General features: G+C 46.1%; 1 protein-coding gene across 1 annotated transcript in view; it reads right to left on the bottom strand.

The window, feature by feature from the left end:
* LOC138510210 (fructose-1,6-bisphosphatase isozyme 2) overlaps nucleotides 1-14209 on the bottom strand; it is a 573937-nt gene that overhangs the window by 275995 nt on the left and 283733 nt on the right. Inside the window, exon 5 of the mRNA XM_069625711.1 lies at nucleotides 4368-4505. Coding sequence (XP_069481812.1) covers nucleotides 4368-4505 — 138 coding nt within the window. The remainder of the gene's footprint in view (nucleotides 1-4367; nucleotides 4506-14209) is intronic.

Genomic DNA, 14209 nt, shown 5'->3' with positions numbered 1-14209 from the left:
CCTCTAATAAGTAATGGACCATTGCTTCCTTGGCAAATAGGAGTCATGATGAGCTGCTGGGGATTGTAACACGCCAATGGTGTATGTCTCTGTGGAGGCCCATGTGTGGGAGCCTCCCAGGCACATCTGCAACGCTGCTGAAATCAAGACAAGTGCCTCTCACCATGTACAGAGAAGCTGAACAGGCCTTTCAGCACTCGGTTCCATTGGGAAAAGGCTGGATTGTGAAGGAGTTTATCTTCATCAATATATCTTTACACATCGAAACTCCGACCCAGACAGCAACAGCCCAGCTAGCCTGGGGGGAATATGGCCCCATGCTCCCCTTCCCAGCCTGTCTCTGTTTTGCACCCCATTAGTTGAGAAAGCAACACAACAGCTCAGATAAGCAGGTTGTAAGAAACACAAGCATTGGGTGTCTGCTGACCAAGAGTCATCCTGCAAGCTGGGTAAATGTGGCAATTTTATGTTTTGTACAAACAGTTCTGTTTTTCATCCTGTCTGATGGCTAAAGTCCTTACTGAGTATATTCTCTGTTTTGGCATATGCTACCCGGCCACTGAAGGTCATCTTGCAGGTTAGCACACAAGAAAGTAAACTATCAGACGGGTGATAATGGACTTCCACTCCTTCCCTTCCCTTCAAGAAACATGCTGAGTCACTGTTTCATATGGCGCGGGGCAGGGCAAAGGTCACGGACATTTCATACTTGAGGATCATTCTAGTTGCAAAAGGGAGAGATTAACTCCCCAGGGAAGGCTTCTACCGACATTCCGTAAGTTAAGTGCTCTCAAAAGCAATGCCTTGCCCATGTGTTGCAGCATGGACATTAGAGATGTACCAGACATGTTTAGTATTCGCCCCAATGCGGAATACCCGAGCAAGCATTTCACAAAATAAGCAGCGAAATGATTGGTGTCTAAATAAATCAAGTTCCAAACCAGATAGACAAAAGCATACATAATCGAAACATGGAAAGCACTCTTTTACTACGTGTTCCGTTGTTTCCTTATTTTCATCAGCAGCAGGTGCCAGATTTAGGAAAGTGCTTTGGGTATTCAAAGCTGGTCCTACTTCCCGTGTGAGAATGTGTGAAGCCAAAGTGCCCGGTGACAATGTGCAGAAAGGCCTTTGCGATGTGCAATTGCCATCGTGAATCACAGAGGCTAGTTGCGTGGAAGAACCGGCGGAAAGTGAGTATTGCCCGCTCCTTGGTACTCACAAGGAAATGTGACTGGGGTTTCTGAATCCTCTTGTGATCGCAAAGCTTTGCGTCCCCACTGCCTGTTCGGGGCAAGAAGTAACCATTTAAAAAGTGGTAGTGGTTCACTGAGGGATTCAGCCGCTCCGATGGTGCGGTGCCGTGCATTGCAGATAACCACTGCCCGCACCCCAGAGTCACCTTCACAGTGTGGCTCCCGGGTCCATCACCAGCCTTAGAATAACACCCCCATGACCTCTGTGAACACTCTGCCTTTGTGGGGAGATTGTGGTGAAAGTGAGCAGGGGTCTTCCTGGAAGTGTATGGCCCAGCAGACAAGGCAGAAAGAAGGTAGGTGATGATTTCTGTTGTTTTATCTAAGAATAAGGTTCACGAAAACCAGGAATCTCTTGGGTTTGTAGAACTCCAAACAACACCTTCCTGGTCTGCTTTTTGTTTAGAAGGATGATCCAAACCCTAGCCTTATGTGTTTCAGCACTACTAAGCCTTAATCCTTCCCTTTACCAGCTTGGCCTAAGACTCTGGTAGGTGAGGTGAACGTTGGGATCCTAGTAACAAAGTGACCCCCACCATTGTGCCAGCAACCCACGTTCGGCAGTTATCCGTATTAAGGATGACTGAGCCTTGTCTAAAGAGAACTTTGTTGGATGTACTACATGATACGCTGTATACCTCACTGCACTTTTGCATCAAGTGGATACTCATGCTCTGAATACTGTAAACATCACCAACCTTTTCGAGTAGAGACACCTCTCACAATCCCTGGTCTTCCGAGCCTGGAGAGTGGAGGTCTACAAAGCATCACTCAGATGTTGAAGACTCCATTGTGTCCACAGCTCACGGGCTCTAGCAGGAGCCACTGCAGAGTATCCCCGTCCTCAAACAGCAGCAATACAAATCCAAGATGGTGCCGCCCTTGTTCTAGTCTAAGGGTGGGGATCAGCATGAAATTTAAACAGATGCAGATGAGGGGCTTGGTTGTCTCTGAACAAGAAAACCAATCTGTAAGATCGCTCATTATAAATCTGCAGCGGAAGATAGTAAAATGGCCATCTAGATTGTGGGCTAAACCACTCAACTATAACAGGGGGCAAATAATCACAATTAGTACCCGGCACGCGCTGCACACCGGGAACACAACGTGGTGATTGACCCATTTGTGAGCCATACCACACTGTGTTCCTGTGTACGCCGTGCGTGCCGGGTACACTATTCCCGCCTCTCAGCCAATGAGGAGGCTCAAAACGGGGCAATCCCTGCACCGAGCCTCCCCATGGCTGGAGGCTTCCTTCGTCCCCCGCCGGGGACTAAGGTAAGACATTTTTTCCCCCTTTCCTCCCTCCTCCCACCCCACCCCACCCCACTTAACTTCTATCTCTTGGTCTCCGGCGGGGGACGATGGAAGCCTCCAGCCGTGTGGCGACTCGGAGCGGGGCCATCCGCGCTCCAAGCCTCCACACGGCTGGAAGCTTCCATCGTCCCCCGCCGGAGACCGCGGTATGTTTTTTTTTTTTCTTCCTTCCCCTTCCCCTCCCTTCCGCCCTCCCAACCCCACTTACCTTCTTTTTTCTTCTGGTCTTGGGAGCGAACGCGCTAGAAACACTTGTGTTCCCAGCGCATCTGCTCCCGATGGCCGCCATGGAAAGGGAAAACAGACTAGGTTTTCCCTTTCCCGGCGGCCATTTTTTTCACTTTTTCTTTTTCTGTTTCAAAACGCGTGACACAGAAAAAAATGCCATTAGTACCCACGTCTAACGGGCTGGGGTAGTAATGGCAATAAAACCTTCGGCGGCGGTCCAATACCGGCCATGGTAATGCCCCCGGGGCTTTGTTAAGGCCATTGCTACGCTCGGGCCTGTAACTACGGCCGCGGGGGCATTACCTGGGGCGGTATTGGCCCGCCGCCTCGGGTCTTATTGGCACAGTAGTGCGGAAGTTGGGAGTTGAAGGTAAACAGAGAACGTTGTGTAGGAGCGATGAGGGGTAATGGGGGAGACAGAAAATGTAAAGTTAGAAAGAGCAGAGGAAAGAAGGAGGAGAGAACATGAGTAGGAGGGTGAGAGGAGGAGCTGAAAGAAGAGCAGGGGGATAGGAGAGGAAATCTGAAGGAGGAGGCAGCAACATCAGTAAGAGGAGAAGAGGAGGAGCTGAAAGGAGGTAAGGGGAGAAGGAGACAGGAGAGGCGATGGAGTGTGCATTAGTAGGAGAAGGAGATGAAGTGCTGAAAGTGGAACAGAGGAGAGGATGTGGAGAGAACATAAGTAGGAGGAGAAGAGTAGTAAATAAAACAGGAGAAATAACAAGAGGTGGTAGAGAGAACATCAATTGGTAGGAGAGGAGGAGGGGAAAGAGCAGTAGAGGTGTGGAGGTTGGGAAGAGAAAGAGGATGAGCCAACAGTAGTGGTATAAAGTTAGACTAGTTTGTTGTGGAACATCGAGGAGGAAAGGAGAAAACAAAACAGATGGAGGATGGAAGGAGAGAGGTAAGCAGTATAAAAGAGGAAATAAGATAAGATAAGAGAGAAGTAGGAAGGAGAGAGGGTTGGTCTGGAGCTGGACTTCCAAAGAGACTGGTCAGTTGGTGGAGGAGGCAGAGCCAAGACAGTCTCTGGCAATTCAAACGGGAGCTAAGCACAACAGCCCCTGTGCCCAGGGCAATCCTAGCCAGGATCATAATACTGAAACATTTTAGCCATAGCAAGCAAGATAACCAACCTGACCATTAAAGTGTTGGCATACACAACACCAATATATGTTCGAAATTAAAGACACAACTGTAACTGTGGCTCTTCTCCATACAAACACATGGCCCTTATTAACCTGTTCAACTCCTCCCTTGGACCCCAAAAGAAATCCAACCTTCTAGAATTCAAGAACCAACTGAAGACCTACCTGTTTGTCAAACCTACCAACTGCTAAAAATGCACGGACCCTATCACAACACTCAATTTCCGATTGTGAATTTAAAAGGAGCACAAGCCAAAAAACTCCCCCTATTGAAAATGTAAAAGGATGTTAAATATAAAAAAAATTCATGTTACTGACTCCGGTGCAGATTAAGACATGCACATCCCAAGATAAGGAAAGAAAGTAGGCACCTACTTTGGATTTTAACTCAATAACATTTCTCGGCTGCTTTCCTTACCTCAGGGAATTTTTTGCTATTCAAATATTCAGTGATGGATGGGTCAAAGTACTTGGCATAGCCCTCGTTCAGACTGTAGATCTTGCCTTTCTTCTTTATTTTCACATCCTTATCCACTAGGACAAATTCACCGAGAGCCTGCGGATTGCAAAAAACAACACAGTTCAGTAGAATTAGAGTTTACATGTTTTTGCATAAAACAGGTCACTCAGCTGCAACCACACTGCAATGATTTCATTAATAGTCTCGATTCTGATATAAAAAACTGGCAGACACTTTTCTAGCCAGCTGCACGCCATATCTATAACAGATTAACAGCTCTTGGAAATCAGTCATCTGATTTAGAAAATTACCTTTAAAAACAATGCTAAAATTGTCCAATACGAGCTGTTAATTTCTTCCAGAAAATAGAGAAATGGCAAACATTTCCAAATCGACAAAAGAGTTCAGCAGATCAAGATGGCCCAAAGCTAGATCAGTGCCAGTGAGGCCATCTTACAAACTGCAAAATCCTACAAAATAACTACAGGATACTCCTAAGCGAATTCTGAGCAACATCCAACAGGTGTTTCGACCTTACATGGCCCTCTTTAGGGCTGTTGAGGGATTAGGACATAAATGCTGAACACCAACAAAATAAAACAAACATCAAACAAAAATCATAATTTGACAATAAATATGAGAACAATTCGACCAATCAAAATACTATTTCAAGTGGCCCAAAAGAGGGGAAAAAAGCGAGAGACAGGACAAGGAGAAAGAAGAGAAAAACAATGTTAAACGTCTGAATACTTCAAATTTACCAACACTTAAACATCTTGAACTGACCTCATATATATTCCATTACCATCACCCCATTGCACGTGTCAGCACCTAATTAGAAGTGCCTACTTGATAATAACACCAAAACCAGATGTTCTGAACATCACACCCAGTCGTAATGAATCAATCTATTAGTTCCCATTCAGATGATGACAAATGCGGCTCATTATTTAAATACTAAAAATGGTGATGCACTGTGAACATTTACCTGTACGTCCAGTGTCAATTATTGATGCACCATACATTTCCCTGTACATATAAGGGGCATCTTACCAAATAGAATTGTTTCTAACTCCAAATCAAAAAGACTCCTGTTTCCAAGATATCACTACAACAAAGAAAAAAAAAAAAAAAAAAAAAAAAAGCATATACTCAAGTATGCAACTCCAAATGATTCCGCCATCCTACCTCGTAAAGCTCTTAACCAACAGACAATTCATGAAGGATTTCAGAGGTAATCGCCTATTAGCTCTTGATTTCCTTGACAAACAAAACCACAAAAATACTGCAAGTCCCAAACTAAAACAGCGTTTGTAATCAAAAACCATTTACTGAAGAAATATTCACTTCAAATATGTTGGGCAGTTTACACCTAGCTCCCAAATGGGTACAACTGCAGCGTTCCATGTGTTCACAGCCGCCATTTTGTTCCGACCAATAAATATACTGATCGTGATGTCAGACGTAAGCTGGAGACGTCACCAATGCAACCGGCATGCAAAAACCACTGCTCTAGTTATCTTTACTGGTGAATTAAAACTCAATTCCATATTATATCACAAGAACTAGAACATTCCAAAGATTCTCCTTACTCGTTACTTGATCCAGTATAAAGACACAAAGAGAAAAGTGACAGTAGGGATGGACTGGTGTCTTTAAGTAAGCCATTGGTGTAAGAAAGGCATGGCATAAAAGTAAGACAGGCACAAGTGATCACAGTTCAAGGGTGTTTATTAAACTGTAAAATGGGTGAGATAAACGACTAATCTAAACCTAAACCTAAGATGGGAGCGAGCTACTACCATCAAATAACAATAATATTGTCCAAGTGGAGTCTAGTCAAATAAAAGGCCCTATACTAAGAAACCTATTGCCAATCCTTACCTCTATGTTGCAAAATAGAGTGGGATAATGTTCATAAGAAAAGAAAGAAGAGTTCACAAAATTATAAATCAGGATGTTATGGCCGGGGCCTCCCTTTCCCACGTTTTTAGCATGGGACAAGGCAGGACTCTCGAGCACAGCACACTCCTCGGTTACTTCGGCACAAGCTTGCAGTTCCTTTTCTCAGTATCAGGCCATCCTGTGCCCAAGTCTCTTCTCATGCAAAATCTCTTGGTTCAGAGGGCCTAGTACGCCAAAACAACAAAATAAAAGTTCCTTCTATTAACTTTTACGTCAGGTGATTATCCTTCACCCTTGGATCCCCCTCTGCCAGGCCCGATCCTTCTCTCAGTCATCAGCCTCACTCAGTCGGGCTCAGACCAACCACTCACTGTGGACATCCCTCAGTCGGGTTCATACTTTTCATCACAATGCTGTTCACTTAGCTTTTCGACAATTTTACTCTTGACATCCCTCAGTCGGGTTTACTATCGATTTTCAATCACAATGTCCGTATTTGTAATATTCAAGAGTCTCAATGTCTTTTTAAACAACCCCCTCGGTTTAGTGAGGCCCCCTCAACCAGGTTCAGACCTCCCAAAGCACTTGCCAATCTTAAACAGAGACTTCCGAAGGGCGGTCTCGTCTCGCTGGGTCACTCTGTGGGCCTCATTACACGGATGGCGGTGGACCAAGGTGCTAATAGCACCTTGGTCCATGCTGGTAAAATACCGGCACCGCCTCGGTGGAAAGGGGAATTACCGCCCTATTCCAAGGTTGGTGGGGCGGTAATTCCCCCTTCCGCCATTTACCCTTCCCCATTCCCATTTTTGCCCCATAGGGCTCTATGGGACTGGGGAAGGCGCTAATTACGGTACCGCAAATTGCGGTACCGTAATTAGCTCCCTGGTCCCTTTGCGGGTTGGTTTTTAACGCCTGCAAAAAGCAGGCGTTAAAATCCCCAACCCGCAAAGGGACCTCGTAGTAAGGCGGTAAGGGTTTACCGGTACCGGTAAAACACCAGTACCGGTAAACCCTTACCGCCTACCGTGTAATGAGGCCCTGTTAGTCTATGGCAAGAGTAGGCTTAATACCATCACAGTTAGGACGACGTTCCCTTCAGTTGGACGCAAATGCCTGTTTCACATTGTCAAAACTTCTGCAATGTGTCAAGGACGTTTGAATGTACACAGGATTTGTCTTGACCCCTGTATGACCACTTTAACACCTTATACCGGCCTTCCCTATGGCCTCTTGGTACTTGTAGTTCCTTTATTCACAATGCTCAACACAGTCTTGTTGTTCAGGAGAGGTGTACCAGCCAGAGACATTTGACTGAGCGCCAACGTGGCGCCGGACCACTCTACCTCTGGTACCAAGTTTGTTCACAAAAGACCTCTTGTTTACTCATCTTCTTAATGTTGCCACTGCAGCCTTGAGCCCAAGACAGGCCGATCTCCTATCAGGCTCTTCCGACTCACCGGCTGTGCAGAACTCGTTTGCGGTTCCTTTCTTGCTGGAGTCAAGGATGGTACCACAATGACCACCACGTCTCCCCGCCCTGGCCATCAGTGTGGGCAGGTACCATGTACTGCTGACATCCGTCACACCACTTGCCAGATGTGATTCCCGGTCTTATGTTCCTTTCATCGGAGGCTTTGCGGGTCTGGGTTGAAAAGGGCAAGGGAAAGGGTAACTCCCTCCTTGACGTCCTTTCAGGTCTGGCCTCCTTTCTCCTCCGTTTGAACTGCCGTCATCGAATGGCTGCTTCCTTGTGCGTTCAGCCTTGCTCAGAGTGTGCTCTTGTGCTCTGCCATTTATCCCTATGGGGAAAGGAAAGGGTAGTCAGATGTGTAGTTGTCAGTAATTGCCTGACTCTGCCTGACCCTTGTGTTTGGACATGCCAGGTATACAGTTCTGGTCTTAGTCCATCTTGCTTCAAAACTGGGACACCCTGGCAGGCTTTAATAAGGAATGATATTCCTTGTATTCCCCTGGGGATTCTTTCTACCTCCTAGTTCGTTAACCCTCATCCTAGGGGGTTTGGTAAACTCATAGGGGTGAGATTTGTAGGGTTGGTGAAATGAATGGGAAAAATCTGTAAAATAATAGTTTGAAGGTTTGTCGAGGGAAGGACCAGGATTACTGTCGTAACATGAATAGGTGGGATTGTGGGAACAGCGGTGTTTGGTTAAAGCAGATGGGGAGTTCGGTAAATAATAATCAGAGGTACGGAGAGAAGAATGACTGGGAGTATTTGGGTAGGCAACCGGAAGGTAGGGATTCTGGAGATGTAGTTTCTTGCTGCGACAGGGTTTGTGTTGGTTTTTGGTAAGGGAGATTCATTGGGCGGAAGGATGGTTGATTTGGAACAGCCTATAAAAGCCTCAGGGACTTTGTCGTCCTCCTCTTCCTTGGTGTAATACTGCACCTCAACCGGGGCGTTCTCCCGAGCATAACCCTGGGCTCCCTAACCCAGGTGATCCTCTCTGACTCGTCCACGCCCAGGGTTGGTATCTGAGAGTACCAGTCCTTCCCTGGCCACCAGAATAAGGGATTCTTGTGGTCTAATCGGTAGAGAACCCTACGGTTTCTCACATTGGCCATATCCTTTACAACTCTGAAAAGACCACTGAGAGATGATTATTCAAATACATTCTGTAACCTAAGCATACTGAGCATATATTTCATTAGCTGGTGTGAGGGATCAGAAATATAAGGGGGAAAACTTGGTAAAGGTTTTTCACAAGTAGTTATTTTATTAACTCAAAAGGGTATGATTAACGCCTCAGTATCCCTAACCTAAAGAAGAATTACCCTGCCTATCAAAATGAACTAAAGGAAACGCTCTAATAAAAGGAATCCGTCTCTCACACTTATACATACATCAAAACTCATAAAGGTAATAGAGGTCAATCAAATGTAACATAAATAAGAATTATATTCAACTTAGATCTAATAACTGTATACCCATGTACCCTGGGTTGGATTTCCTTCCCCAGATTCAAATCAGGATCTTCAATCAAAGGTTCAATAAGAAGGTTCTGTTTTGAAACAAAGTTCTTCTCATAAAAATGTTCTTGTTCCCAAAGTCTTTCACTTGAACGTTTAACACACAGTTCAATAAGAAGGCCAGTCTTTATCTCTCCAAGTATAGACAAAAGTTCAACCAGATGAAAAGTATTTCTCTCTCCAAGTATAGACAAAGGTTCCACACAACTTCATCTTCTTAAGAAAAGAAAAATACTTTCATATTTCTTCTGGATCAACAACAGTATTTTAGTCAGGATGATTCCACCACAATCATGAAACACTTTAGTGATCTTGCCACTTAGTCTTCTCCACAGTTCCCAACCACAATGCAGAACTTGAATGATTTATTCCTGGTCCACTTATCTACTAAGACTTCCACTAAAAGGTCTCTATCCTGCTTTACTTGTCTGTCAGGACAAATGCTCCTAGCACTATTATAACCACTCTGTGGTGACGTCTACTTCAAATCTTTTGAAGAGTCTTTAACTTTCAACACCATCAAAATTCACAACTTAGTTTGGGAAAACATATGACATGTTGGTTCTGTTTGTTCGACTGTTGTATTTGACACATACAAAATGCAGGTTATTCCCTTCCCTTCCTAGAAACTTTCTACTAGGAGGGTTTCTCTCCTGCCATTCTTGTTTTCCCACTTTTACATCAAATAACTACTGACAAGGTTTCATTATTACATGTGTCCTCTTTGACTTAGGCAATGCTTATTAAAGTTCTGCTTGATTATTGCCTCTTCTTTACTCTGGCAATAATGGTTATACTTAACTTGATTCAGTCTTTTACTCTCTTGGCTTTGACAATGGTGGTTATGAATAACTTGTTTCAGTATTGCCCCCTTTTTTGTATTTACAACCACTCTGGCCTTGATAGCAATGATTATATTCTCGTTCTTCTCCTTTTACAAAGTTCTTGTTATCCCAATTCAAAAAGTTCCTCTTTAAATTAGTTTGGTATTCAAAATTAGTATCAGTAGACAGCGGTCGATTAAGGAGTGTACTGGGATTACCCAACAATGGTAAATTCACTGGTTAGGCTCGATCCGCTGCCACTGTTCATTCTGCCTCTTCTGCCACCTCCTGCATGCCAGACTGCTTCACTGTGCTTACTGCTGCCCATCCCGACCGGGAAAGCAGCTTTTCTCACTCCTTGTGCACTCTGGTGCTCACCAGCCACTGGGACACATCCAACATGGAGAGTCTCTCTCTCCTGGGTTAAGGCTTCTTACAACACCACTTCCCACTGCATAACCTCTGCAATTAAGGCCATCAGTATTGGAGACTGTCTCAGGACCGTCATCTTCTCCACAGATAGCGGCGGCTCTGGCAGCTTCTTTTTACAGCTTTCTTCTTCCACTGCAACTGCAACAGGTGGTCTCTGCAACTCCACCTACTGCTTCTAATGGCCTGCACCTAACGGGGCCTTCTGCATTCAAAAGTCCTGCTCAGGTGTGGGTCATTAGAAACACTAGACTGCATCTTGTAACTACAAGTGCCTCTGAGTCTCTCTTCCTCGTCCCAGTAGTTAGGGCATTGTGGGACTTGAAGTCTCCAATGTTTTGATTATCTTTTCTTTCAGATATCTCAATTCCACAGTAAGCCATTAGAATTGTAGGGTTCTCTAGGTAAGTTATTAGAGGGTTTCTCCCAGTTATCCTGACCCGAATTACCCCTCCTGTGATCCTCCCGAAGAACACCACCCCAGGTTCGAGATCAGGAAGCATCTACCTTTGTCATGATCTCTGCTTCCAAAAGATCAGGACTTGCCCGACTCCCTTGGAAGCAGACCCATAACCCCGGTTCCGAGTGCCAGCCAGTCCCAATTGGGACCTTTTGGACCCTGTCCTGGCGCCAGTGGCACCAGGCTCATAAAGATGCCCAGTCCCAGCGCTGGAAGCGCCGGGCTCATAATGCTTGGGTGGACTTACCTGCAGCAGACCATGCTGCTTACTTACCTGCCAGTTGAACCCCTGATCCTCTTCTGTTTGGGACTACTTTTCCTGTTGGGTGGGGCAGGAGCCACTCATTAGGTTCAGAACACTGGAACTCTTCTGGAAAGCAGGAACTCTTTTCTTACCTAGGCGTGGCTGTGGAAGGAGACACCTAAGCACTACAGGAGGCTATTTAAACCACACCCGATGGATGAATCTTGCTTTGCGTTATTCTGCATTCTCTGCAGCAGAACGCTCATCGTGTCTTCTGCTTCTGATCCTGGGCCTAAGGGAACAAAGGCTTACCATCCTGGAATCCAGTCTTCAGCAGCACCTGTAAAGACAAAGAAAGAACAGGTTAGCACTACGGTCTTCAGTGGCAGCGCATCTCTTACCTGGTCCATCGGCTGTCACCAACGCCTCGTGCTGCATTCCGGCATCTGAAAGACAAAGGCTTACCTACTCTTCGCATGCTCCGGAGGTCTTCGCACTGCATTCCGGCATCTGAAAGACAAAAGCTTACCAGTTCTTCGCACGCTCCGGAGGCCTTCGGCGCTGCATCCCGCATCTGAAAGACAAAAGAAGGTGCGTTTAAAGACATTGGGCAACTTTATTACTCACGTGCCATTACTCCTTCCCACACCGAATCCAGTGGGTATTCCAGCACCCTTCAGCTTCTCTAAAGCTCCGAACTTGTACCTGCACGATAAAAGGGACAGTTAGTGCGCATCGTGAAGCAGGCTACAAGCGCTTACTTACGTGCTTCCAGGCGCTTCTATTCCTCACGCGGGTTCGATCCTCAACTCTCATCAGCCCGCCATCCGCCATCGCCGGAACCCTGCAAAACAAGAGATATCATTACAAAAGACTTTTAAGACATTTGAAGTGCCCAGAACTTACCGTTCGTGCAGTTAACGACGGACAGCAGTCCTCTGAGGTCAAGAGGCCTGCACCCTTATCCAGTGAAGAAACTGGTTACGGCACCCTGCCCCGAGGCAGATGGAGAGCTCGGCGTTCACTTACCTAAGGTGAGGGCGTTAACCTTTGGGGTTCTACAGGAGAAGAGAAAGGGAAGAGGAGAGAGGCACCCAATAACCCCAGTTCATTAATCCCATATTTTCTATCTGCAAACATCTTACTCTTCGAGTCAGACATACAGTGCACAGAGGTCCAGCCCAAAGAGCCAACCGTGTGTTACACATCACCTTTGAAGATACGGCATTCACCCAGTCAAGACCGGCGCCTCTGCGGGAATCAGGTGAGCGTTACAGAACGCAAAGCCTACCGCAAAACTCCCACCCAGGCGCTATGGAAACCTCGGATACCGACCAGCTAGCCCAGTTACTTGGGGAACTAAGAGCAGAAGTGCATGCAGCCCGTCAGGAAACGAATGCTCTAAGAAGGGAACTGATTATTTCCAAGGAGCGAACAGACGATCTCGCAAGACAATTGCTACAGTCACAAGCCGGACAAACTCCGTTACCCGCATCAGGGGAAAATCTTCCTTCAACATCCTCTACGAACCCAGTGCAGATCAACCTACCTGGGAATGTACCTCTGGCTCCGCCCAAACGATTTTCTAGTGACCCAAAGAGGTTTGCAGTATTTATTAATCAGTGCCGGTTGCACTTCTTATGCCGGCCAGCAGCCTTTCCAACTAATCAAGCTAAGGTAGCTTTCGTGCTTTCGTACCTTAGTGGCAATGCGGCAGACTGGTCGATCCCTCTAGTTAATCAAGATGATCCGGTTCTCCATGATTTTCAAGCTTTTCAGCTCAGTATGGAAAAACTGTTTGCAAGACATTCACAGGGGCAGGCCTTGGACAATGAGCTCCTTTCATTGCGACAGGGTAATCAAGACCTTTTGGCTTATATTGCGTCTTTCAACAGACTGATAGTGGAAACTCGATGGCCTGAGGACAAAAGGATTACGCTGTTTTATAGAGGTCTACGTGGAGAGCTCAAAGATGTGTTAGCCCAAGTAGTGAATCCCCCGCAAGACTGTTCGGACTATATTGACTTAGTCGTTCAAATTGACCACAGACTGCAGAACAGGAAGGCCGATCGTTCCAAGTTTGATGCTCGAGTATTTTCCAAACCACCAACTCCTACCAAAGGAGTAGACTCCGGGGAACCCATGCAAATAGGGGGCCTGAAAGGACCACTAACACAAAAGGAGCGGGAAAGGAGAAAACAGCTGCAATTATGCCTCTATTGCGGAAACTCGGGGCACTTTCTTCGAGACTGTCCGGTGAAACCAGCCAAGAAGGCAGTAGGAGCTGCAGTTACCAGGGTCACAAACTCTGAGCAGGGAAACGACCTTGCCCGACAAGAATAGAGGTCCTCTTGCCGAGCGTTAAAAACCAGTTCCGTGACCTCGCATTTCGTGATACCTATGGTCCTCATTAGCCCTGAACATCCGGATCGATTACATGCGATTGAAGCTTACGTCGACAGCGGTGCCATCGGCAATTATGTGGATCATGGAATGGTTTTGAGGATGAATCTGACTCTTTGTCCAAAGGCTGTAAAGGACGTCATTACTACGGTGGATGGTACGGAGATAGCCTCCGGACCAGTAACGCATACCACCCAAGAAGTGACGCTAGTAAGTCAAGATGGACACCATGAGAAGATCGTGTTCGATGTGATCAAGGCCCCTCAGTTCCAGATTATTCTAGGAATTCCTTGGTTAGAGAAGCACAATCCTCAGATCGATTGGCGAGCAAGAACGGTTCAGTTTCCAGAATGTGTCTCTACTTGTCACCCTCGACCTGGTGTTGCACTGGCAGCAATTTCCTCGGAGGCTCCCCAGTTACCTCCTGAATACTTAGAATTCCAAGATGTTTTCCGGAAGGATCAGGCTAACTCTCTCACTCCTCATAGGTCTTATGACTGCCAGATAGATCTGATACCTGGATCTACTCCTCCTTGTAGTAGAA

The sequence above is a fragment of the Ambystoma mexicanum genome, chromosome 6p (genome assembly GCF_040938575.1).
Source record: "Ambystoma mexicanum isolate Mex_15411 chromosome 6p, UKY_AmexF1_1, whole genome shotgun sequence".
Taxonomy (NCBI): Eukaryota; Metazoa; Chordata; class Amphibia; order Caudata; family Ambystomatidae; genus Ambystoma; species Ambystoma mexicanum.
The sequence above is the reverse complement of the archived record's forward strand: the minus strand, read 5'-3'. Positions and strand labels throughout refer to the sequence as shown.